Genomic DNA, 27,545 nt, shown 5'->3' with positions numbered 1-27,545 from the left:
AGCCCCTCTGGGAGTTCCTCACACAGACAGGCAACCTTCCTGATCTGTACCCTGCTCTGAGAGACCTTCCTAACATTTCCACTACAATTAAATACCTTTTCACAGGATAGCCTTCCTGTGGAAAGTGAGTTTTAATATAAAAAACTGGATCACTGGAGTGGATTGTCTGGCTTGCTTGTTCCTTCCAAAACACTATAGCTTCCAGGGCCGGACAGCAAAATCCTTTAAACAGAGTTCTGTTTAGTAACATCTCTGTTGCAGCTTTCATCTACTATTGGGGATAAATTAAAGGCAAAATTCACATTTTGACACATTTCTTTGATCACACTACCACTTGGAACAGGTCCCAAATTGGAATCGTATACCCATAGTATGACACACATCTGTCTTTCCAATCCTGTGCAGCAAAACATATTGCCCTTGTTGACTCATCCTGTCCCCGTTGGGATAGAATAAAGAGGTTGTTGTTCTTGTTAAATTTCAGGAAAATAAAAGCAGTTTATTTGACCTGAAAGTTTTCCAAGACAAGAAGGAAAGGCAGTAAAAGTCTGCCATTAGTGCACTACATTAGATGACTAGTTGATACAATCACCTCTTTTGAAGCAAGTTCTCTTTGGCAGAAGAAAATACTTTTCAGTTGACTGCAGTCCGTGTAAAGAGTGTTCTGTCCTCACTATGGGGCAAATTCACTAAGAATCGAAGTTGCGCCAGGCGCAACTTCGCCGTTCTTCGCCGCACTTCGCCAGGCGAATTTTCGCCAGCGCTACGCAAATTCACTAAAATGCGAAGTTGCGCACAGGGGTAGCGAAACGTTGCGGAGTTGCGCTAGCGTTGTTTTGCTATATAAAGCGAAGTTGCGCTAGCGAAGGCTAATTTGCATACGGCGCGAAATTCAAATTTCAATGGAGAAACACGTATCTGCACTACAAATGCCTAGAAAACCTTCAAATCAGCACATAAAAATTTTATTTTGCCCTACACATGTGCCCACTGTCTAGGTAAGTTGCCATGAGTCAGGAAATGTAGGGGGGAGGAAGGGGAGCCCCAAAAAATTTTCGATCTTTTTCAGCCTATCACCCGTCATGTAGAAAACACGCCAGTGTTTTTTGGGACTTAGAAAAATTTTTGACTTTTTTTGAAACAATCCCTATCTACTCTATTGCGCTTCGCCAGGTCTGAGGTGGCGAAGGAAGTCTAGCGTAAAAGGTAGCGTTCGCTACACTGCGCAAGTTAGTGAATTTGCGTAGTTTCGTCGCCAGCGAAGATTCGCCTGGCGTAAGGTTGCGAAGTAACACTAGCGAAACTACGCCAGCGTTCGTTAGTGAATTTGCGCAGTAGCGAAAATGGCCAACGCTAGCGAATTAACGCTAGCGTTCGGCGCTTTGCTCTTTAGTGAATTTGCCCCTATGTGTTACTCAGAAGTAGTGTGTAGCTTGACATACAGCTAAACGCCTTCCTTCCTCCTACCTATTCCGTGAAATATCCTATTGAGCTGTTAGATAAAGCTGATTTGATATACCTTCTTAAAATGTAGCTCTTTTTGGTAGTTACCTTAGCATGGAGAGTTGGATACTCCATATTTGTTGATTACTGACAACTCTCGTTAGTGTTTTTGTGCTGAAAGTGCCATATCCTTGGGGGGGCGTGGCCTGCATGGCGTTCGGGTAGGCAGCAAAAAGAGAGAGCTCCGTGCGGGGCCGAAAATAATCCTGCATTATCCTGCTAAGGGCACAACCTGACATTGCTGCCGGACCTGGAGGACACTTTGTGAGACTGCTGTTGAAGTCGGATGGTGCGGAGAGGCAGAGCTAAGCGAGCCGCGATGGTTAGAACTCAGCAACAGCAGGCCGGGCAGTCCCAAGATGGCGCCGGCATGAGTGCGCCACGCGCTGCGCAGCCAGAGGCAGAGGGGAGAAGTGAAGGGGCTGCTCAGAAATTAGCACAATTTGCCCGGACTCCCTCACCTGCTACCAACCCTTCAGGTATGTCATCTGGGGTGCGGGACCAAGCTCTACAGGCTGGGGATGAGGGAGATGGGACCCCGTCACCTGTGACAGAATCCCCCACACTTCCCACTGAACCAACGCTGGCAGAAGTCCTCCAGACTATTACAAAAAACCATACTGCATTGGTGGGCAAGATGGATGAGCTTAAAACTGACTTTGCCATACTTAAGCACGATGTGCAAAAGATCAGGGAAAGAACAGGGGAGGTGGAAAGGCGGGTTGGAGACCTGGAGGACATTACTGCGCCCCTCCCGGCCCGCATCACTGCGACCGAGACTCAAATTGCACAGCTGGAACAAAAGGCGGATGATCTTGAAAATCGCCTGCGGCGCAATAATATTCGCATTCTGGGCCTGCCAGAGAGAGTGGAGGGTGCCAACACTGAGAAATTTGTGGAACAATGGCTGACGACCAAGTTTGGGCAGGCGGCTTTCTCCATGGCATTCACCGTGGAAAGGGCGCACAGGATCCCAGGGAAGCCACCACCTCCCGGAGCACCTCCCAGACCCTTAATTGCACGCCTCCTTAATTACCGGGACAGGGACGCAGCACTGTCTGAAGCGAGGAAAGCGGGCGAAATTATGCACGAAAATCACAGAATCTCCATATATCCTGATTTTTCTACGGAGGTGAGGAAGCAAAGAGCCAAATTTACGGAGGTCAAGGCACAACTGCGGCAAAGGAATATCCCTTATGCCATGATCTTCCCTGCTCGCTTGAGGATCACAGATGACGGCAGATCACACTTTTTTTCTTCACCAACTGATGCTTTCTCCTGGATAGAGGCAAAGGCACATCGAGCGCGGCAGCGCGACTGACCTGAAGGGATTTACAGTTATGCTAAATTTCTACCGGGACTTTGCTGTATTTCTTCCTATCTCTGACTGTCTTGGGAATGTCGGGCTAGGCGATGTCGATACGAAGAGGTCATTTACATGGGACTGCATTACCGAACTCATTGTTCTGATTCTCTGGACAGGTAACGTTAATGGCGTGCAGGGCCGCATCTTGAAGGGGACGGCACTTTGATAATCCTTTTGCCCTAAGAGCTACTTGTCACTAGGCTCTCACGGGTTAGCTACTCTGACCCTTACAGTCACTAACCCCTACACCAGTTTATACCAAGTTGTATTTTTTGGGTATACAAACTCACCCTACTGAAAGTATGGAGTGGGTGGGGAGGGGGGACATTAGGTTATGGGCGTTTGAATGTTTTTGTTATGGTGTCTTTGCTCACGAACTCTCCGGGTATCTACCGGGCTGCCCAAGGTATAGGATTCTGATGTATTACTGTTGCATACTATTTTTGCTTCCTAGGTATGGCTACGGTTAAATGTTTATCATGGAATGTCAGAGGTCTTGGGGATGCAATTAAACGGAGACTGGTTCTCGACTTTGCTCGCAGAAGCAAACCCCACTTTATTTTACTGCAAGAAACACATCTGGTCGGCAGCAGAATATTGGCACTCAAAAAACCATGGATAGGGTCACAATATCACTCTCTATACTCCAATTACTCGAGGGGGGTAACTATACTGGTCTGCAAGTCGTGTCCTTTTGTGCTAGAGAAGGTGATTACGGATAGGTGCGGTAAATATGTGATTATTCATGGTACTCTAATGGGAAAGAACTTTACATTGGCAAATGTATATATCCCGCCACCTTTTGCAGATGATGTATTATATGAGGTAATGGATAAAATTCTTACTCTCCCCCCCTCCCCATTGCTCCTGATGGGAGACTTTAATGCCATGACGAACCCAGACTTAGATAAGCTACATCCTCCCAAGGTTGGTACTCCGGCGTTTACCAAATGGTGTTCGTTGTTTAAAATAGTGGATTTGTGGAGAGTCCGCAACCCATATGTGAAACAATATACCTGTTACTCGTCTAGCCATAATAACTCTTCTAGAATAGACCTAGCGTTAGGGTGTGCAGAGACCAACAAAATGGTACAGTCTGTAGAAATCCTCAGTAGAGGAATCTCGGATCATTCCCCCCTGCTCCTCAAGTTGCAAATCTCTACGGAACCTGTGGACAGGTTGTGGAGACTGAGTCCCTTTTGGGTACACCATGAGAAGTTGACTGAAACCATCCACAATAGTATTGAGTCATTCCTGGCAATAAATGGGGAGGAGGTTCCCTTAGATGTAACTTGGGATGCATTTAAAGCTTTCATAAGGGGGGAGTATATTAGCAATATCAAGGCGTTGACCCACAGCTTTGCAGCCGATATTGCGGCAAAAACTCGGGTGGTGGTTGCAGCGGAGGCTGAGTATGTACTACAGCCTACGGATGCAAATCATAGGGTCTGGCAGGACAGCCAAAGGTCTCTGTCATTAGCTCAATTGGAACTCGTCAAAAAACAAGTCCTGTACCAGAGAGCCAATATCTTTGAGCACGGGGATAAAAATGGGAAACTCTTGGCGATGTTGGCCAAGGAGGACAATGTGTCCATTGCCATCCCGGCAGTGACGCTGACTACTGGGGAAACTGTCTCCTTGCCAAGGGAAATAAATGATAGATTCATGCAATATTATAAGGATTTATATGCTACCAAATTGACTACCTCACCAGCAGAGATTAGGGAGTATCTGGAGGGACTTAATCTACCCAGACTGGACGACCCAATTTCTGTCTCGCTAGCGCAGGCGATAACTCAGACAGAGGTGGAAAATGCTATTTCGGCCTCTCCCACTGGAAAAACCCCGGGGTTGGATGGTATACCCATGGAGTGGTACAAGAAACACGTTAAACAGATTTCTCCACTTTTGGTTAAAATGTTTAATGGGGTGCTTTCAGGGACGCACTTACCAGCCTCTATGAGAGAAACACTAGTAATTTTACTTCCAAAACCGGGAAAAAATCCTTTAGAATGCTCGTCATACAGGCCTATATCCCTAATTAACGCTGATGCAAAAATTCTGGCGAAAGTTTTGTCCCTTAGACTTGTAGACCATCTCTCCGTTGTCATTTCAGCAGATCAAGCGGGTTTTATGCCAGGTAGAACCACGGATACTAATATTAGGCGTTTGTACACAAATTTAGCCATAGACCATGATAATCCAGGGCATAGGTTGGTAGCCTCTTTGGATAATGAAAAGGCCTTCGACTCAGTAGAGTGGGAATACCTTTGGGCTACTATGCTTCAAATGGGCATCCACCCCAATTTTGTAAAATGGGTGAGGGAATTGTATTATTTTCCAGTGGCGAGAGTACGGACCAACTCTAAAGTTTCGAATTCTTTCTCCATTACTAGAGGTACGCGCCAGGGGTGCCCCTTGTCCCCACTCCTCTTCGCCATTGCCATGGAGCCTATGGCTTGCCGCATTAAACAACAGGTGGCTATTGAGGGATTGCAGGTAGGCCCGCTAAGGGAAGTGATATCCATGTATGCGGATGACACTCTGCTGTACTTAGCTAACCCGGACCGAGCCTTGCCGCTAGCCCTGGAAATAATTAATCGGCATACTATGTATTCGGGCCTGAAAATAAACTGGGCGAAGTCAGTACTCTTTGCAATTGACCCTCTCCTGCCAGACGCTCCTACACATTCACATGGCTTACAGTGGGTGGAATCATTCAAATATTTAGGTATCCGGATCCATCTGGATTTAACAAAATTTGTGGAACTTAATATATCCCCGATTCTCAGATATATAGAACAAAAGATAGAGGCATGGTCCCGCCTACCTTTGACCCTTATGGGACGAATCAATCTGTTTAAAATGGTAATTTTACCTAAACTGACTTATGTATTCAGACAGGCCCCACTTGGAATACCAAAAACTGTCTTTGCGAAGTTAAGGAGTTACATGGTTTCGATGTTTTGGAATAGTACCCCCTCGAGAATTGCCTTGCGCACGCTGCAATTGCCACCACATCGAGGCGGCCTAGCGGCACCGAACCTGTTTCTTTATTATCTTGCTACTCAGTTGGCAGTGGCCCGGCAATGGGCAACCCCAAATTTAACGAATGCAGTAACCCTCCTAGAAGCCCAAATATTGGGTTCACTGGAAGCACTAAAAAATCTATTATACCGGGGTACGAAACATACTAAGAACTGCTCCCCATTAATGAGAGCAACGGTTAGGGCTTGGAAAACGGCTTCTCAATTTTTCCCAAAAACACATCAGGGCTGCTCGATTTATACCCCTCTGTGGTGTAACCCACAATTGCAACATCTCCGCAGTATACCGGACCCGCAAGTGTGGGCTAAATTTAATATCAAATACATAGCAGATATTGTGGAAGACGGCAATTTATTAACATTTCAGTCACTTAAACAAAATTTTTCACTTCCCAATCATATGTTTTTCCGTTACCTCCAACTGAGGCACGCTATGGTGGCCCAGTTTGGGACTCAGCCCATGGATACCACGCCGACCACTCTGGAGTTGGGGGCTCATTCTCCAGACTTTAATAAGCCTATGTCCAGATTTTATGCGCAACTTGTCCAGGCGGGTAGCACCCCCCTTAATCAGTTATGTGCGAAATGGCAAAGGGATGTTCCGCAGATTACTGATGAGGTATGGGAGTCGGTACTTGACGCGACATTTGAAGGGGTCATTAGTAGTAGGGATAAAATGACTCAGCTGAATTACTTGCATAGGACATATGTTACCCCACAGAGGCTTACTAAATTTAAACCTGATCTAATACCCGAATGCCCCAGATGTAAACACGACCCGGCAGGCTTTATGCATATGGTGTGGGAATGTCCGAATATACATGTTTATTGGAAGGAGGTGCTGCAGGTCATTCGCTTAAGAACGGATATCTCACTACCACTGGACCCTATTGTTTTACTACTGAACTGGACTGAGGAGTTACCCCTTGGCAGGGCGCATCGCACCCTCATATCAATTCTTTGTATGTATGCTAAAAAGTTAATTGCTATGCACTGGAAATCGGATAGAGGGCCTACTTCACAGTTGTGGGAACGATATGTTGAGAATGCTATTCCTTTGTACAAATTGACATATATAAAAAGAGGGTGCCCGGAGAAATTTACTAAAGTTTGGGATCCCTGGTTGGATGACGACCCGGAGGTTGAGACGCCTTGATTGAGATATAGTGGGTACTATTGAGGTACAATTTGAATATCATTGGTCCAGTATGGGGGGGTCTTTTCTATCTGTATTTACCGCTGGCGCCCTACTTAGGAATCTGGGGGGAAAATGTGGGTAAGAATGACACCAAATCTTTTGTTTTGATTTATGTTTCTTTATTATTTACAGTTTAATTTTGTTTGACATAATTACCTATGGAACATGTATAAGCATCCTTCAGCATAATGTACTACTGTTCTGCGACTGTCAGTATAACCATGCTTTTGTGTGCTCAATAAAAGAATTGTTAAAAAAAAAAAAAGTGCCATATCCTTCACTGTCACTCATTTCCCACGCAAGTAAATTGGAATGTTATTTAACTTCAGACCAATGTTAAGATTGATCTGAGTGTTGCAAAGCAACCGATTATCTCCTTAGCATAACATAGAACTTTGAAATGTGCGACTAAGATCCCCGAACGGCTTCACCCTGTCTTCCACCGGCTATAATGAAAAATCGCCTGCGGCATGGCACATGCATCACTTCGTATTCCAAAGTTGACCGAAGTTGCCTCACGAGGAAACTTCGGGCTACTTCGGAATACGAAGCACCGCTTGTGCCATGCCGCAGGCCATGCCATGCTGAAGTCTAAGGCTGACGTTCTACTCCAGTGAAGAAGAGGTTAATACACTCCTGTCCACCTGTCAGCTCACACATGGGCAATTTTGGCACAAAAAGCAGCCTGCATTTCTACGTCAGTGGCCAAATCCTAAATAGCATCCCTTTGAAATATTTTCCCTACTACCTTGGCTGTATATAATTTACTTGCTTATGCCCTATATTATTTTAAATAATGGTATGACGCTGACTTTACACCAGTCACTGATTTTTCTTAGCACATGTGGGTGGATGTTATGCCAGCAAGGTGCTTTAAAGAAAAATGAAGAAAAAAAACCAGTTATAACGATTTAACATATACATCACATTTATTTATAGCATTATATACATATATTTTTGTTTTTACAGGGCAAAGCAACCAACACCAAACAGGGTGGACCTATCCTTTAAATCATCAAGGAACTGGGCAGGTGAGTTAGGGTTAAGTTAAAGAATTATTTCTATAAAGCATTCTGAAAACTCAAGAAACAAACAAAAAAGCACCAAGGGCCAAGTTGAGTTAAAAATACAATTTGCATGGAAATTTTCAGCATGTAAAAGCCAAAAAAATTTATAAACAGGATGGGTGTTTGCTGCAAGGTTCCCACTTTTGGTTGCATTAGTAGACGCAACAGACATGTGCCCAGTGCATTGGATAAAAATGCAGTTTTAAATGCGTGTGCCAGAAGTAACACAACTCCCAATACTAGACTTATGGACAAAATGGAAGTGCAAATATTTATATTTAGCATATTGAACACAATGGCGGTGGCCACAAGTACAGCAAACTTATGGGGAAATCTGCATTATGGGCACCGGTATAGGACCTGTTATCCAGAATGCTCAGTGATTTTTTCAGATAATGGATCTTTCCATAATTTGGATCTTCATACCTTAATTCTACTAGAAAATCATGTAAACATTAAATAAACCCAATAGGCTGGTTTGCTTCCAATAAGGATTAATTATATCTTAGTTTGGAAGTACAATGTACTGTTTTATTACAGAGAAAAAGGAAATCATTTTTAAACATTTGGATTATTTGGATACAATGGAGTCTATGGGGAAAATTCACTAAGATTCGTAGTTGCGCCAGGCGCAACTTCGCGGCACTTCGCCACACTTTGCCACACTTCGCCAGGCGTAGTTTCGCCAGCGCTCCGCAAATTCACTAAAATCCGAAGTTGCGCACAGGGGTAGCGTAAGGTTGCGAAATTGCGCTAGCGTTGATTCGCTAAGTGAAGCGAAGTTACGCTAGCGAAGGTTAATTTGCATACGGCGCCAAATTCAAATTTCAATGGAGGAATACGTACAATCACTACAAATGCCTGGGAAACCTTCAAAACATCAAATAAAAATTTTATTTTGCCCTACACATGTGCCCACTGTATAGGTAAGTTGCCATGACTCAGGAAATGTAGGGGGGAAGGAGGGGAGCCCCAAAAATTTTTTCGATCTTTTTCAGCCTATCACCCATAATTTAGAAAACACGCCAGCGTTTTTTGGGACTTAGAAAAAATTTGAACTTTTTTTGAAGCAATCCCTATGTACTCTATTGCGCTTCGCCAGATCTGAGGTGGCGAAGGAAGTCTAGCGTAAAAGGTAGCGTTCAGTACACTGTGCGCGTTAGTGAATTTGCGTAGTTACGTCCGTAGAGAAAATTCGCCAGGCGTAAGGGTGCGAAGTAACACTAGCGAATCTACGCCAGAGTTCGTTAGTGAATTTGCGAAGTAACGAAAATGCCCAACGCTAGCGAATTGACGCTAGCGTTCGGCGCTTCGGCGCTTAGTGAATTTGCCCCTATGGGAGACGGATAACGTATTTCCAGATAATGGATCCCATAAACATGGCTGTTGGTATTCAAAGAAAGAAACATATAGAATTTTTAGTCTACTTCTCCATTACAATTTAGTTTTTCTTTAAAGGAGAAACAAACCCATTATTAAAAAAATTACCTCTCCGTGTAGATTCAGGGATCGTAGTTCAAGGCAGCCATCTTCCGGGTCTTCGCTAATCTGAGAATGAGACTGGCGGCGCAAAGCAGTTGGAGCAATTTCCTGTGTTGCGACAACTGCGCATGTATCGAAATGGACGGAAATTGCCGAAGCACCAGAACTAGACACGAAGACCCAGAAGATGGCTGCCGTGAACTCCAATCCCTGAATCTGTACTGAGGGGTAAGTAAAAAGTTAGGGGCATTTGCCTGGGGTAGCAGCTAGGCTGGGGGGGAGGAGGAAGGGGGGTCCATGTGGGGTGGGGGTAGGGTTTTTTAATAAATCGTTTGTTTCTCCTTTAAGGGTCAAAAGTAATGAATAAAGGAAGGGTAATGCCAGCAGCAGAATTAATCTGTACAGGATTGCCATTTGGTTACATTTCTTTTGGAACAATAGTTTTGAAGGCATTTGTGATATTCGAATGGATCTGTTCCAGAGTCCTACTTTTACATTTGGCTCTTGCCTTACTACAGTGATTTTGCATGTGTTCTTCTTATTATTATTATTCCAAGCTGTAGTCTTTCTTTCCAATTACTATGGCTATGCTTGGTATGGCCATACCCTCATAGACCAAAAATACGTTCTATGTGAATTCCACAGTCATATACTTTTATACGTGTTTTTCTCTAGCAAGTCCCTTCCAAATAAAGTTTTCTGCTGGTCTTTCCAGGTTGGGAACAAATGTGAAATAAAAGTTCATCTAAAATACTAAAATCATACAAATCAACAGCCATGTTTCTGGACTGGAGAATACATATAATTTTATAAACAAATTGTACTGAATGAGGGTTGTAGCCTTTGTTTGAAGGAATAACAAATTATCCATATTTATCACTTTTCTTCGGTAGTTAGCCATATAAGCAACATTTCTATTAATTTCATCCCTTCTTCATTCTGACAGGGGAGGTTATACAATATTTTGAGAAAAGAAACGTTGTCTGAAGAAATGATCATTGAGAATAAAGAGCATCGGCACAGGCTTATCAACGTCACTGCAAATGGCAAAACCTGCGTTCTCTTTAGAGCTAAGAGAATAATGATTCGATTTAGGAATGAAACTCAGCTGGATCTAGCAACTAAAGATGTTAGTTTGCACAACACTATAGACCTTGCAAGATCAAGCTGCAATGAAGAAAATGCCACGTAAGCAAAGAACAGCCCGATGTCACACTCAGGGATGCCCGGTGTTAGGTTAAAATCAGTTGCTTTGGGTTAGAGCAGAGGTCCCCAACCTTTTTTTTCCCGTGAGCCACATTCAAATGTAAAAAAAAGTTGGTGAGAAACACAAGCATGAAAAATGTCCCTGGGTGTGCCAAATAAGGATAAAACACAGAAAAAGGGGGCACAGGACATAATATATTAATCACTCACCACGTGCAACAGATGGTCCAGGTGCATCAGATACTCCTCTTTCTTTGTATTGCGCTGTGTCAAATAAGGGCTGTGATTGGGTAGCCCCTATGTGGACTGGAAGTCTACAGGGGGCTCTGTTTGGCAGTGCACCTGGTTTTTATGCAACCAAAACTTGCCTCCAAGCCTGGGATTCAAAAATAAGCACCTGCTTTGAGGCCACTGGGAGCAACATCCACTGGGATCACTGGGTTAGAGACAAAGAGCTACATTTTTGCATGAGTGACTAGAATTAGCATCTTTGGCTTTTGCAATCTGTATGCAGGAGAGACAGTACAGCACCAAATGGCCAGTGGAATTATTATTGCAGTCATGATATTGACTGCATTCATTAATGATACTTGCATCTGATCTTTGCACTTTTATATAGTTACGCTCATAATCAGTGCTTCCTTCCCATGTCCTGTTTGGAATCACCCACATATATTCACATATTGACATTGGGGAATCTTGGAGCTACCATTACCTTCAAGTTTCCCACAGTGACCAGTGTCAATACACTTTGCACATCTTTTTGGAAATCAGGTGCACCATCTGAAATGCACCATTACATGTCATATGCCTGTTATTTCATATTCTCTTATTTCTTACTCACACCCCAGTTTCTTCTCTCCTCCCCAGCCTGCAAGCACTTTGCCTCTTTTTCTGGTTTTCAAATCTGTTGTAAGACTCTGGTACTAAGGCAATATAGTTTGCAAAGTGCCATTTTTTTCACAGCCACCTGAGATGCATCTTGCAGTTAACTTTAAGAGTGGGGGTTGTGTCAGTTTTGCCAAATTGCATTAAAAATGACATTAGTGTGTGATTCTTTTGAGGCAAGTCTACTGTATCAATAGGCACAACCTACTGTGGGGACCCTAGGAACCATTGTTCAGAGTGGTGGCAGCTCCAGGGTTCCCCAATGTCAATTAGCTCACTTTCTCATGATTCAGCAGAAAAGGCAAGACAGACACAATGGGGCAAATTCACTAAGCCGCGAAGCGCCGAACGCTAGCGTTAATTCGCTAGCGTTTGGCATTTTCGCTACTGCGCAAATTCACTAATGAACGCTGGTGTAGTTTCGCTAGTGTTACTTCGCAACCTTACGCCAGGCGAATTTTCGCTAGCGACAAAACTACTAGAGATGTCGCGAACTGTTCGCCGGCGAACTTGTTCGCGCGAACATCGGGTGTTCGCGCTCGCCGGAAGTTCGCGAACGTCGCGCGACGTTCGCCATTTTGGGTTCGCCATTGTTGGCGCTTTTTTTTGCCCTCTCACCCCAGACCAGCAGGTACATGGCAGCCAATCAGGAAGCTCTCCCCTGGACCACTCCCCTTCCCTATAAAAACCGAAGCCCTGCAGCGTTTTTTCACTCTGCCTGTGTGTGCTGAAGAGATAGTGTAGGGAGAGAGCTGCTGCCTGTTAGTGATTTCAGGGACAGTTGAAAGTTTGCTGGCTAGTAATCGTTTTGATACTGCTCTGTTATTGGAGGGACAGAAGTCTGCAGGGGTTTGAGGGACATTTAAGCTTAGGTAGCTTTGCTGGCTAGTAATCTACCTTCTACTGCAGTGCTCTGTATGTAGCTGCAGTGGGCAGCTGTCCTGCTTCTGATCTCATCTGCTGACTGCTGCAATAACAGTAGTCCTTGTAAGGACTGCTTTTATTTATTTTTTTGTTGTTTTACTACTACTACTACTACTACTACTATAAGAGCCCAGTGCTATTAGTCTAGCAGTGTTGGGGAGTGGGACTGGTGTGCTAATCTGCTGCTCCTAGTAGTTCAGCAGCACCAACTTTAATTTTTTTTTTTAATATTCATTTTTTTTTATTTTACTTTTTTTTATTTTACTACCGCTGTAGTAGTGTATAAGTTGACCTTTTAGGCATTATTTGCCCTGTAGGCATTATTTGCACACTGTTTTCTTCAACCCGCCATCGAGCTGTGTGACCTTGTTCACATTCTGTCTAAATATCCATAATATTACCGTCTCCAGAAAAAACACCGGAGTCACTTTTTTCAAGCAGCCATAATATATTTTACGTAATCCGTATCCACCGCTGTAGTAGTGTATACGTTGGCCTTGTAGGCATTATTTGCACACTGTTTTCTTCAACCCGCCATCGAGCTGTGTGACCTTGTTCACATTCTGTCTAAATATCCATAATATTACCGTCTCCAGAAAAAACACCGGAGTCACTTTTTTCAAGCAGCCATAATATATTTTACGTAATCCGTATCCACCGCTGTAGTAGTGTATACGTTGGCCTTGTAGGCATTATTTGCACACTGTTTTCTTCAACCCGCCATCGAGCTGTGTGACCTTGTTCCCATTCTGTCTAAATATCCATAATATTACCGTCTCCAGAAAAAACACCGGAGTCACTTTTTTCAAGCAGCATTCATATATTTTACGTAATCCGTATCCACCGCTGTAGTAGTGTATACGTTGGCCTTGTAGGCATTATTTGCACACTGTTTTCTTCAACCCGCCATCGAGCTGTGTGACCTTGTTCACATTCTGTCTAAATATCCATAATATTACCGTCTCCAGAAAAAACACAGGAGTCACTTTTTTCAAGCAGCAATAATATATTTTACGTAATCGGTATCCACCGCTGTAGTAGTGTATACGTTGGCCTTGTAGGCATTATTTGCACACTGTTTTCTTCAACCCGCCATCGAGCTGTGTGACCTTGTTCCCATTCTGTCTAAATATCCATAATATTACCGTCTCCAGAAAAAACACCGGAGTCACTTTTTTCAAGCAGCATTCATATATTTTACGTAATCCGTATCCACCGCTGTAGTAGTGTATACGTTGGCCTTGTAGGCATTATTTGCACACTGTTTTCTTCAACCCGCCATCGAGCTGTGTGACCTTGTTCACATTCTGTCTAAATATCCATAATATTACCGTCTCCAGAAAAAACACCGGAGTCACTTTTTTCAAGCAGCATTCATATATTTTACGTAATCCGTATCCACCGCTGTAGTAGTGTATACGTTGGCCTTGTAGGCATTATTTGCACACTGTTTTCTTCAACCCGCCATCGAGCTGTGTGACCTTGTTCACATTCTGTCTAAATATCCATAATATTACCGTCTCCAGAAAAAACACCGGAGTCACTTTTTTCAAGCAGCATTCATATATTTTACGTAATCCGTATCCACCGCTGTAGTAGTGTATACGTTGGCCTTGTAGGCATTATTTGCACACTGTTTTCTTCAACCCGCCATCGAGCTGTGTGACCTTGTTCACATTCTGTCTAAATATCCATAATATTACCGTCTCCAGAAAAAACACCGGAGTCACTTTTTTCAAGCAGCCATAATATATTTTACGTAATCCGTATCCACCGCTGTAGTAGTGTATACGTTGACCTTGTAGGCATTATTTGCACACTGTTTTCTTCAACCCGCCATCGAGCTGTGTGACCTTGTTCACATTTTGTCTAAATATTGATAATATTATCGTCTCTAGAAAAACCACTTGAGTTACTTTTTTTCAAGCAGCATTCATATATTTTACGTAATCCGTATCCACCGCTGTAGTAGTGTATACGTTGACCTTGTAGGCATTATTTGCACAGTGTTTTCTTCAACCCGCCATCGAGCTGTGTGAGCTTGTTCACATTTTGTCTAAATATTGATAATATTATCGTCTCTAGAAAAACCACTTGAGTTACTTTTTTTCAAGCAGCATTCATATATTTTACGTAATCCGTATCCACCGCTGTAGTAGTGTATACGTTGACCTTGTAGGCATTATTTGCACAGTGTTTTCTTCAACCCGCCATCGAGCTGTGTGAGCTTGTTCACATTTTGTCTAAATATTGATAATATTATCGTCTCTAGAAAAACCACTTGAGTTACTTTTTTTCAAGCAGCATTCATATATTTTACGTAATCCGTATCCACCGCTGTAGTAGTGTTTACGTTGACCTTGTAGGCATTATTTGCACACTGTTTTCTTCAACCCGCCATCGAGCTGTGTGACCTTGTTCACATTTTGTCTAAATATTGATAATATTATCGTCTCTAGAAAAACCACTTGAGTTACTTTTTTTCAAGCAGCATTCATATATTTTACGTAATCCGTATCCACCGCTGTAGTAGTGTATACGTTGACTTTGTAGGCATTATTTGCACAGTGTTTTCTTCAACCCGCCATCTAGCTGTGTGTATTATCGTTTCCAGAAAAACCAACTGAGTTTTTGTTGTTGTTGTTGTTTTTTTAAAAATAATGCCAGGCAAAGGCAGGCCGCCACGCAGAGGCCGTGCTAGGGGCCGTGCTGCTATGCAATCCTGTGGCCCTAGCAAATTGCCCAGTTTTAAAAAGCCAATGACCCTGAACTCCCAAAATGCTGAAGAGGTAGTTGACTGGCTTACACAGCACACCCCATCCTCTACCGTTTCTAACTTTACCACAACATCCTCCTCATCCTCCACTGCTATGGCCACCCCACGTAACACTTCCTCCACCACCGGTGCCCCTTCTTCACTGGGGTCAGAGGAGTTATTTTCCCATGAGTTTCTTGAACTGAGTAATGCGCAACCATTATTGCCAGAAGAAGATGAAGGAGATGAGGACCTTACACCAGATTTAATTCTGGCAGAGAACACGATAGAGATGGACATAATGAGTGATGAGGAGGAGGTCCCCGCTGCTGCTTCCTTCTGTGATGTGTCAGAAGAAATTGATGCATCTGAGGAGAATGATGATGAGGAGATTGATGTTTTGTGGGTGCCTAGTAGAAGAGAGCAAGAGGAGGGTAGTTCAGATGGAGAGACAGAGAGTCAGAGAGGCAGTAGGAGAATAAGACTTAGAAGAAGCAGGGAGGACAGCCCGCAGGGATCAGTAGGGCAACAACATGTATCGGCACCTGTGTTCAGCCGGCCAACGCACCCGCCATTGCCGCCAATACCGCCAACTCCGCCAACTTCTACTGTTACCGCCAGATCGCACACTTCCAAAAAGTCAGCAGTGTGGGATTTTTTTAATGTGTGTGCCTCTGACAAAAGCATTGTAATTTGCAATGAGTGCAGTCAGAAACTGAGCCTTGGTAAGCCCAACAGCCACATAGGTACAACTTCTATGCGAAGGCACATGAGCGGCAAGCACAAAGCACTTTGGGAGCAACACCTCAAAGGCAACAGGCAAACTAAAAGCCACACTCCTTCTGGTCCAGCATCTTACTGCTCTACCTCTGCTCTCCTTGACCCGTCTGAACCACCCTCCACTCCGCCTTCCACCTTGACCACCTGTTCCCATTCCCAGTCATCTGCCACCAGCCAAGTTTCTGTGAAGGCCATGTTTGAGCGTAAGAAGCCAATGTCTGACTGTCACCCCCTTGCCCGGCGTCTGACAGCTGGCTTGTCTGCACTCTTAGCCCGCCAGCTTTTACCATACCAGCTGGTGGACTCTGAGGCCTTCCGCAAATTTGTAGCAATTGGGACACCGCAGTGGAAGGTACCCAGCCGCAATTTTTTTTCTAAAAAGGGAATACCACACCTGTACCAACATGTGCAGAGCCAAGTTACCGCATCTCTGTCACTTAGTGTTGGGCCAAAGGTCCATATGACTACTGACGCATGGTCCTCCAAGCATGGTCAGGGCAGGTATGTCACCTACACTGCCCACTGGGTGAACTTGGTAATGGCTGGGAAGCAGGGAATGGGTAGCTCAACAACAACAGTGGAGTTGGTGTCACCGCCACGGATTGCACGCGGTTCTGCCACCACCTCTACTCCTCCATCGCTCTCTACCTCGTCTTCTTCTTCTTCTTACTCTGCTGCTGGGTCCTCCTTCTCCTCCTCCACACCTGTGCACCCTCAGCTCCCCCTAGGCTATTCGACGTGCCAGGTACGCCGTTGTCACGCTGTCTTGGGGATGACGTGCCTGGAAAGCAAAAACCATACCGGATCTGTACTCCTGTCATCTCTGCAGTCACAGGCCGATCGGTGGCTGACCCCACACCAACTGCAGATCGGAAAAGTGGTGTGTGACAATGGAAGCAATCTGTTGGCAGCGTTGAGACTAGGCAATTTAACACATGTGCCCTGCATGGCACATGTGTTAAATTTAATAGTCCAACGTTTTGTCTCCAAGTACCCAGGATTCCAGGACGTTCTCACCCAGTCCAGAAAGGTGTCGGCCCATTTCAGACGTTCCTACACAGCCATGGCACGCCTTGCTGACATTCAGCAGCGCTACAACATGCCAGTCAGGCGTTTGATTTCTGACAGCCAGACTCGCTGGAATTCAACGCTCCTTATGTTGGAACGTCTGCTGCAACAACAAAGGGCCGTCAACGAGTACCTTTTTGAACTGGGTGGTAGGACTGGATCTGCACAGCTGGGGATTTTTTTCCCCCGTTACTGGGTGCTTATGCGCGATGCCTGCAGGCTCATGCGACCTTTTGAAGAGGTGACAAATATGGTCAGTCGCACCGAAGGCACCATCAGCGACCTAATACCCTTCGCTTTCTTCCTGGAGCGTGCCGTGCGACGAGTGACAGATGAGGCTGTAGACCAGCGTGACGAGGAGCTGGAAGCGCACGATTTCTGGTCGGAATCACCAGAACGAACCCAGGCACATGCTGCAACGCAGGGAGAGGTGCCAGAAGTGGAGTCAGAGGAGGAAGGTGGCTTTGTGGAGGAGGAGGAGGAGGACCAACAGGAGCAGGCTTCCCAGGGGGCTAGTGGTGACCTTTTGGGGACCCCTGGTCTTGTACGTGGCTGGGGGGAGGAGACCGTGGATGATGCAGTCCTTGATAATGAGGAAGCGGAGATGGATAGCTCTGCATCCAACCTTGTGAGAATGGGGTCTTTCATGCTGTCATGCCTGTTGAAGGACCCCCGTATCAAGAGGCTTAAGGAGAAGGACCTGTACTGGGTCGCAACGCTACTAGACCCTCGGTACAAGCATAAAGTGTCAGAAATGTTACCAACATACCACAAGTCCGAAAAGATGCGGCATTTACAAACCAGCCTGCAAAACATGTTGTACAATGCTTTTAAGGGTGATGTCACTTCAGGAACTCATCAACATTCCAGGGGCAGAGGTGCCAGTAATCCTGCCACGAGCACACCTGCAAGGACAAAGCCCTTTGGCCAGTCTGTAACGTCAGACATGCAAATGTTTTTCTGTCCAAGGCAGCGCCACAACCCTTCTGGATCCACCCTCAAAGAACGCCTCGACCGGCAGGTAGCGGACTACCTGGCATTAACTGCAGATATCGACACTCTGAGGAGCGATGAACCCCTGGACTACTGGGTGCGCAGGCTTGATCTGTGGCCAGAGCTGTCACAATTTGCCATGAACCTCTTGTCTTGCCCAGCCTCAAGTGTGCTCTCAGAAAGGACCTTCAGTGCAGCAGGAGGGATTGTAACTGAGAAGAGAACTCGCCTAGGTCACAAAAGTGTCGATTACCTGACCTTTATTAAAATGAATGAGGGGTGGATCTCGGAGGGTTACTGCACGCCGGAAGACTTGTTCTGACTTCTATGCAGCTGTCCTTCTCTTCAAGCCTCATGACTCCACACACAGCTGTCCTTTAGCGTCCTCCTCCTCCCTCCGCCACCGTTACAAACTAGGGTGCAAACCCTACTGGTTTAATTTTTTCTGGCCTCTGTGCTTCAGTGGCTGCGACCAAAAAAATGCCTATTTTCTGCATTTATATGACATAATTTTTCTGGCCTCTGTGCTTCAGTGGCTGCAACCAAAAAAATTTATATTTTCAGCATTTATATGGCATAATTTTTCTGTCAACTGTGCTTCAGTGGCTGCGACCAAAAAAATGCATATTTTCTGCATTTATATGGCATAATTTTTCTGGCCTCTGTGCTTCAGTGGCTGCAACCAAAAAAATTACTATTTTCAGCATTTATATGGCATAATTTTTCTGGCAACTGTGCTTCAGTGGCTGCGACCAAAAAAATGCATATTTTCTGCATTTATATGGCATAATTTTTCTGGCCTCTGTGCTTCAGTGGCTACAACCAAAAAAATTTATATTTTCAGCATTTATATGGCATAATTTTTCTGTCAACTGTGCTTCAGTGGCTGCGACCAAAAAAATGCATATTTTCTGCATTTATATGGCATAATTTTTCTGGCCTCTGTGCTTCAGTGGCTGCAACCAAAAAAATTTATATTTTCAGCATTTATATGGCATAATTTTTCTGGCAACTGTGCTTCAGTGGCTGCGACCAAAAAAATGACTATTTTCAGCATTTATATGGCATATTTTTTCTGGCCTCTGTGCTTCAGTGGCTGTGGCCAAAAAAACTGGGCAAACAATGCCTACAAGGTCAACGACGTTGACCTTGTAGGCATTGTTTGCCCAGTTTTTTTGGCCACAGCCACTGAAGCACAGAGGCCAGAAAAAATATGCCATATAAATGCTGAAAATAGTCATTTTTTGCCATACGTTGACTCAACGTATATGGCAAAAAATGACTATTTTCAGCATTTATGTGGCATATTTTTTCTGGCAACTGTGCTTCAGTGGCTGCAACCAAAAAAACTGGGCAAACAATGTCTACAAGGTCAACGTATGGCGAAAAATTACTATTTTCAGCATTTATATGGCATATTTTTTCTGGCAACTGTGCTTCAGTGGCTGCGTCCAAAAAAACTGGGCAAACAATGTCTACAAGGTCAACGTATGGCGAAAAATGACTATTTTCAGCATTTATATGGCATATTTTTTCTGGCAACTGTGCTTCAGTGGCTGCGTCCAAAAAACTGGGCAAACAATGCCTACAAGGTCAACGTATGGCAGTTGTTTAAAGAGAACAGTAGATTACTAGCCAGCAAAGCTACCTAAGCTAAAATGTCCCTCAAATCCCTGCAGACTTCTGTCCCTCCAATACAGAGCAGTATCAAGCAGATTACTAGCCAGCAAACTTACTATCATCTGTCCCTGAAATCACTAACAGCTCTCCCCCTACACTATCTCTTCCAAGCACACACAGGCAGATTTTTCAGATACATTTTTGCCCTTGATCCCCCTCTGGCATGCCACTGTCCAGGTCGTTGCACCCTTTAAACAACTTTAAAATCATTTTTCTGGCCAGAAATGTCTTTTCTAGATGTTAAAGTTCGCCTTCCCATTGAAGTCTATGGGGTTCGCGAACCGTTCGCGAACCGCTCGCATTTTTGCGCAAGTTCGCGAATATGTTCGCGAACTTTTTTTCCGACGTTCGCTACATCCCTAAAAACTACGCAAATTCACTAACTTGCGCAGTGTACTGAACGCTACCTTTTACGCTAGACTTCCTTCGCCACCTCAGACCTGGCGAAGCGCAATAGAGTAGATAGGGATTGTTTAAAAAAAAGTCAATTTTTTTTCTAAGTCCCAAAAAACGCTGGCGTGTTTTCTACATGATGGCTGATAGGCTGAAAAAGATCGAAAAATTTTTGGGGCTCCCCTTCCTCCCCCCTACATTTCCTGACTCATGGCAACTTACCTAGACAGTGGGCACATGTGTAGGGCAAAATACAATTTTTATTTGCTGATTTGAAGGTTTTCTAGGCATTTGTAGTGCAGATACGTGTTCCTCCATTGAAATTTGAATTTCGCGCCGTATGCAAATTAGCCTTCGATAGCGTAACTTCGCTTTATATAGCGAATCAACGCTAGCGCAACTCCGCAACCTTACGCTACCCCTGTGCGCAACTTCGGATTTTAGTGAATTTGCGGAGCCCTGGCGAAACTACGCCTGGCGAAGTGCGGCGAAGTTGCGCCTGGCGCAACTTCGCATCTTAGTGAATTTGCCCCATGAGACTTATGCACAACTAAACAGAAAACAAGGAGCAGGTCTGGAATAAATGGTGTCAACACACACATTTCTAGCCATTCGGTGTTACCGCAGCAAAGCAGCACCTATAGCAAGCACTCATTGAGATCATTTAAAGGCTTTCACAACAAAGGGAAAAAGCTATTGCAACTTAGTTATGAGATAACAAAATCATGATCTCTGCAAATCCAAACTAAACCAAATTGATTCATTGTAGACATGTTTTAACACTTACCGTATTAATAAAAGAAATACATATGTTAGACATAACAACATACAATTGTTGCTATGATACAGTTTAAAATAATATGAAAACTGAGTATACATTAGTAGTATGTTCTTGGTTTAATATTGTAATATGAAAACAAATAAATGTATCCAGTGTTAAATCCAGATAATTAACCAACTGCAGAAGAATGACTGTACTTACATGTTCTTGTCTGTTTTAGACTTTCACTAAAGTTTCTCAATGTTGGAGTCTTAAGGGGACTTGCATTAAGGTACGTTTATACAATCTTATTTTCTCAGATCCACGTTGCAGCAGCAACAGTTTGATGTTTTACACCTCAAGTCTGCATGCTCAGGGTTTCCATAATTGTGTCTATTCTGTATAATAGGGGAAACAACCATGGATAGTCATTAAGCTGGAGCAACCCGATTATACCTCTGTTAGCTGGTTTATACTTTATACATATGAGTGGCATTAAATAAAATACTGTAAAATGAAATACTGTATGGATTTGTAAATGTAAGCATCCCTTCGCTGTCCAACATTAATTCAAAACCGGATTAGATGAATTATACATGAAAATGTCTATAATCGTTAGTCTACTTGAATCTGCTATAATCTATATATAATCTTCTATACTATTGTAAGGCAATAGTAAAACGAGTGTCTCTGTTACTCTAACTTGTAGCTTTACCCCAATAATGTGCTCCAAATGAGACCAGAATTTTCAGGGGTGAGCAGGGTGAGTGTGGAGGCAGGGTGTTGTACAACTGTAAATGTATGCAGTGCACAATTACTGAGCTCCAGTGGTTCTGGTAAATGGGAAGCCTTTGGAGAATGATGTCCAAATACACAAATAAGGAGCCTTCCCATTCACTCCACTAGAGGGCAGCCCCAGAAAAGTATTGTCCAAAGGCTTCCCATTTATGGAAGGGTTTTAATATACCAACAAAATTGGAGTTTGGTTATAAAATGGGGAGGTCCATTTATCAACATTCTAATTTTAGTATTTTTAGAAGTTTTATGGAACCAAAAAAGATCCAGTTTACTCCAGGAAACGCAAGATAACAAAACATGTAGAAATAAATGACCTGAGTAGGGGAACTAAAGTGGATATTTGAGGTATTCTGTTTCTGTAGAGATCAATATAAGCCTTATGATGAGTAGTAAATGAGTAGCTGAATATTTTTATGAAGGCTGGGACACATTGTTGCTTGGGTTGAGCTAAGAACCGTTGCACATTGTATATATACTATATGGGGCCAGTTTTCATTTTTATTGGTCCCATCGATTAAGGAAATTCTTTTTTTTCTCCAGATTCCTCCTAATGAAAACTTACTACAAGCTGTTCTTTCAAAACTGGTTTCAGTTGCACCATGTGCAGATCATTTTCAACAATTCCGTGCAAGCAACTTTTAACAGCACTCGCATATCTGCTCCACTTGGCTCCTCTTTTCACTGCCACCATATCAGTAGCCTTAAGAAATACGACGCCCTGTTGGTGCCAAGCTCTGGAGATGGCAGCGCTAAATTGTGGGATATCACTTTCCTCAGTTTCCAGGTAATAACGCAGCAAAGCCTACAAGGATAAGGGGGGAAGATGGCAAGTTCAACTAGTCATTAAACATTTTATTTAGATTGACTCAGACTAAGCAAGCAAATGGGATTTATTATCCGGAATGCTCGGGACCTGGGGTTTTCCATATAACAAATCTATCTGTAATTTGGTTCGTCATACCTTAAACAGGCATGTCCAAAGTGCGGCCCGAGGGCCAATTGTGCCCATTTTTAAAATTTACACCGGCCCTCAGCCTCCATTATGAAATTAATAATAATGAGGCCCCCCAGCACAGTGTGATCAGGAATCGCGAAGCCTTAGCAGTAATATTTGGGCACATTAGTGAAATGATCTGCCACTTGGTCTATACTGCTGCCTGTGTGCTGAAGGTGTTAGCAATAGACACGTACTGGCACGTAGAGACGCCATACTTCTTTAGTTTACTGTACTGGCACGTCAGTACGTCTATTGACACCTTCAGCCCTAAAGTATGTGAAGCGGCACGTCACTGTGTGTCTATTGCTAACACCTTCAGCACAGGCAGCAGTATAGACCAAGTGGCAGATCATTTCACTAATGTGCCCAAATATTACTGCTAAGGCTTTGCGATTCCTATAATTTAATGTTAATGGTTCAAAGAATGTCGGGCTGAATGGTCGGCCCTCACACATTTTAACCTCACCAAATCTGGCCCTTGTTGCTTGTTTGGGCACCCCTGCTTTAAGTCTACTAGAAAATCATGTAAACATTAAGGGGGTTATTTACTAAAATCCAATTTTACCTCATTTTTTAATAAAGAAAGCTCAACCAAACTCCCATCCACGATTTTACCTTATTTATCATGAAAATAACTTGAAAAAAATCAGATCACTGAAAGACGCGAGCAAAAACCTGAATCGTACAATTTTTTCGGAGTTTTGTCTCGAATCGCTCAATTTTTTCAGGTTATCGCCCGACACCCAAACTTTTTCTGATTATCGCACTAAACCCAGCGTAGACCACAATATCTTCAAATTGGGATAGGGACATTTGTAGCATTGAGGTATAAAAAATTTTTGCCCCAAAAATCCCAACCAGAAAATAAACAAATAACCCCCTAAACAAAACCAACAGGCTGTTTTTTTTCCTATAAGGATTAATTATATCTTGGAGGCCTATTTATCAAAGTTCAGATTTTAGTGGTTCAAGAAACCATGACTAAACTCACAAACTGTAAAACTATGAATGTCATGACATTTATTAAAAGTTCAGAATAAAAAAATTACAAATGGAATATTACGCTGAATGATGAACAAAAAAATTACGAATACCTCGAAAACCTAAAAATTCATGTTTCCAGCAAAAGAAAATCTGAAAGTCCAAATTGAGTGCAGCTCCCATTGACTTCTATAGGACCCTGACAACTTTTACCTGGTGAAGTTTTGTATTATTAGTTTTGTAGTTTTTACAATTAATAAATCTCGAATTTTTTGAGTTTTTTTTTAAAAACTTTTTTAGAAATTTGTGGGAAAAACTAAATTCAATTGTTAGTAAATGAGCCCCTTAGTTTGGATCACGTACAAAATAAAGGTATAGGACCTGTTATCCAGAATGCTCGGGACCTTGGGGTTTCCGGTTAATGGATCTTTCAATAATTTGAATCTTCATACCTTGAGGCTACTAGAAAATCTTGTAAACATTAAATAAACCCAACAGACTGGTTTTGCTTCAATAAGGATTAATTATATCTTAGATTGGATCAAGTACAAGCTACTGTTTTATTATTACAGAGATAAGAAAATCATTTAAAAAATTATATTCAAAAATTGGATTATTTAGATAAAATGGAGTCTACGGGAGACAGCCTTCTCATAATTCGGAGCTCTCTGGATAACAGGTTTCTGATTATGGATCCCATACTTGTATGGTTTTATTATTACAGAGTAAAAGAAAATCATTTACAAAATGAAAATTGCATTATTTAGATAAAATTGAGTCATTGGGGCAAATTCACTAAGATGCGAAGTTGCGCCAGGCGCAACTTCGCCGCACTTCGCCAGGCGTAGTTTCGCCAGGGCTCCGCAAATTCACCAAAATCCGAAGTTGCGACAGGGGTAGCGAAAGGTTGCGAAGTTGCGCTAGCGTTGATTCGCTATATGAAGCGAAGTTGCGCTAGCGAAGGCCAATTTGCATACGGCGCGAAATTCAAATTTCAATGGAGGAACACGTATCTGCACTACAAATGCCTAGAAAACCTTCAAATCAGCACATAAAAATTTTATTTTGCCCTACACATGTGCCCACTGTCTAGGTAAGTTGCCATGAGTCAGGAAATGTAGGGGGGAAGGAGGGGAGCCCCAAAAAATGTTTTGATCTTTTTCAGCCTATCACCCATAATGTAGAAAACACGCCAGCGTTTTTTGGGACTTAGAAAAAATTTTGATTTTTTTTTAAACAATCCCTATCTACTCTATTGCGCTTCGCCAGGTCTGAGGTGGCAAAAGAAGTCTAGCGTAAAAGGTAGCGTTCAGTAGACTGCGCAAGTTAGTGAATTTGCGTAGTTTCGTCGCTAGCGAAAATTCGCCTGACGTAAGGTTGCGAAGTAACACTAGCGAAACTACGCCAGCGTTCGTTAGTGAATTTGCGCAGTAGCGAAAATGCCAAACGCTAGCGAATTAACGCTAGCGTTCGGCGCTTCGCGGCTTAGTGAATTTGCCCCTATGGGAGACAGCCTTCTCATAATTCGGGATAACGGGTTTCCGAGTATGGATGCAATACTTGTACTGTTTTATTATTACAGAGATGGATATTTGTTATTTGGATATAACAGAGTTTTTGGGAGATGGCCTTTCTGTAATTTGGAGCTTTCTGGATAATGGGTTTGCAGATAACAGATCCCATACCTGTTATATAGCAGTATGTAAAAAAAATCTAGTGTGTAAAGATTTCTGTCATCTTTTGGCATAATTTCTTTGAATGTCAGGGTTTGAATGCTGACTATTGTTTCCTACTCAGATACAGGCATTTCATGCAGAAGACGGCCATTTTGGCTCTGCTAGAGACTGCACGACCTACATGTCTCCTGCCATCCTTATGGGCCTTGTCATGTCCCTTGTTCTGCTGCTTGTCCTGGCCTATGCGCTCCACATGCTGATCCATTTGAAATCAATTGACAAACACTATCAAAGGAAACATTCTACCACCTACTTCCCCAAAACAAAAGACTATTCTCCCGAAGATGAGAGGGAGCCCCTAAGTGGCCGTCTACAAGAATGTTATGAACTGAGACAGCAGCAGCAGCAGCACAGCAAGCGTCACATGCAGCCGTCTACATCTGTTCCCTATTAGCACTAGAATTGACCATTGTTTCCCCTTTGTGTATTTCTGTTATTTTGATTTTGTATTAAACACAGTTTCCAAGAAATGACTCCCCAGAGACACAGCTTATAAAATAAACTCTTGAGCAACGCAGTAACTCTATAGAGACCACCAGCCCCAGCAAACCGTTGTGAAAGGGCAGTGAAATGATTTGGAGAAACGTCTCTTTAACATCGGGTTCCCAGTCGGTCTGGGGGATTTGTTTTCCTGAGAATAAAAAGGATGCAGCTGATAATAAACTTCATAAATTCTTAGTTCGTCGTTGGACATAGTGATATTTTTAAATTTATACCCCATGAATTAATAATTAAGTGAAACAATTAAAACCATCTTTTAGTAGGGACACAAGTTAGATAAGCAGAAGGAGCCGTCTTGGGGCATCAACTCATAGCAACCAATCATACATTTGAGTTTAATGTTTAATTACAATGGAGGAATCAAATACATTTTTGATTGGTTGTCTGGACATGAAAGGGCTCATTTACTTAACGCATCACATTTGTGGGCCCCAAGGCCAGAACTAGGAGGTGGCAGAAGAGGCACATGCCTAGGGCGCAACCATGGGGGAGAGGGGGGCTGGGCAGGTACCTTTTGAAGGGTCTTCTTTCTACTCCTAGTCCAGGGTCACTTGTTCCATCTGCTGCTTACCCCTCTTCAGGGGCGATTCTGAGACGGCCTTCTTTTGCAGCCCCCACCCCTCCCCACTGCACTAACCTTTACATTGCCGGAGAGGGCAGGGGCAGTCCACGTCGCTTAGTGCACAGAGCGCAATTGAGCTCTCTGCCCCAGAAGAGCCGAATTTCCGGGTTGAATACCGGAAATTCGTCTCTTAGTTACCAGGAGCACCATTTTTGCCTCCCCTGGCAACCAGGGGGGCGCTGCTGCCTGAGGCGAGTGTTTCAACTCGCCTCATTGGTGGAGCGCCCCTGCCCCTCTTGTCACTACAGCCCCCCCCCTATGTAACTGCACATGATCTTGCACGTTTGTGCGTGCTCACATGGGAGTTAGTGAGGTGGCCGGCTGGGTTGCCCAGGGTGCCCGGTTGACTTGGATCGCCCCTGGCCTCCAGTCATTTGTGTGAGAAATCCCATTCATTACAGCTACTTGTGTCAACATGTGTTCCTTGTACTTCTGCATTTCCTTCCTGCTTAGATTTGAGCCCTGCTGCACCCACTGATGCAGGGGGACCCTGGAGCTATTGCAACTTCTGAACCAGGCGGTGGTTTTAGTATTCCCAAATCACCCTACATCACTAAGAGCAGATGCACCAAAATATGTACATGTTTCACAGCAAATGTTGGTAATTACGTGGACTTGTGTTGAAGTGCAATTTTGTACGTTTTAACAGATCTGTCGCAATTCCATCAGACTCATCTCCCCTTGTCAACGGCAAAAATGCTGCATGGCCATTGCATCAAAAAGTTGAAAATTATAGGCGAGGAGGTAAATCACCGATGCCATGTAGCATTTTTAGTATGAAAGTATGGTGTAGTATGGGA

At 43.5% G+C, this 27,545-nt stretch overlaps 1 protein-coding gene across 1 annotated transcript in view; it reads left to right on the top strand.

Moving 5' to 3' along the window:
• Positions 1–26,334, top strand: part of atp6ap1l.L (ATPase, H+ transporting, lysosomal accessory protein 1-like L homeolog) — a 36,921-nt gene extending 10,587 nt beyond the window's left edge. Inside the window, exons 3-7 of the mRNA XM_018264778.2 lie at positions 8,084–8,145; positions 10,610–10,851; positions 21,352–21,402; positions 22,449–22,692; positions 25,684–26,334. Coding sequence (XP_018120267.1) covers positions 8,084–8,145; positions 10,610–10,851; positions 21,352–21,402; positions 22,449–22,692; positions 25,684–26,016 — 932 coding nt within the window. The 3' untranslated portion in view covers positions 26,017–26,334. The remainder of the gene's footprint in view (positions 1–8,083; positions 8,146–10,609; positions 10,852–21,351; positions 21,403–22,448; positions 22,693–25,683) is intronic.
• The last annotated feature ends 1,211 nt before the right edge of the window (positions 26,335–27,545 follow it).

Source organism: Xenopus laevis, chromosome 1L (assembly GCF_017654675.1).
Source record: "Xenopus laevis strain J_2021 chromosome 1L, Xenopus_laevis_v10.1, whole genome shotgun sequence".
In the NCBI taxonomy this organism is placed as follows: Eukaryota; Metazoa; Chordata; class Amphibia; order Anura; family Pipidae; genus Xenopus; species Xenopus laevis.
This window is presented reverse-complemented; position numbering and strand designations above follow the sequence as displayed.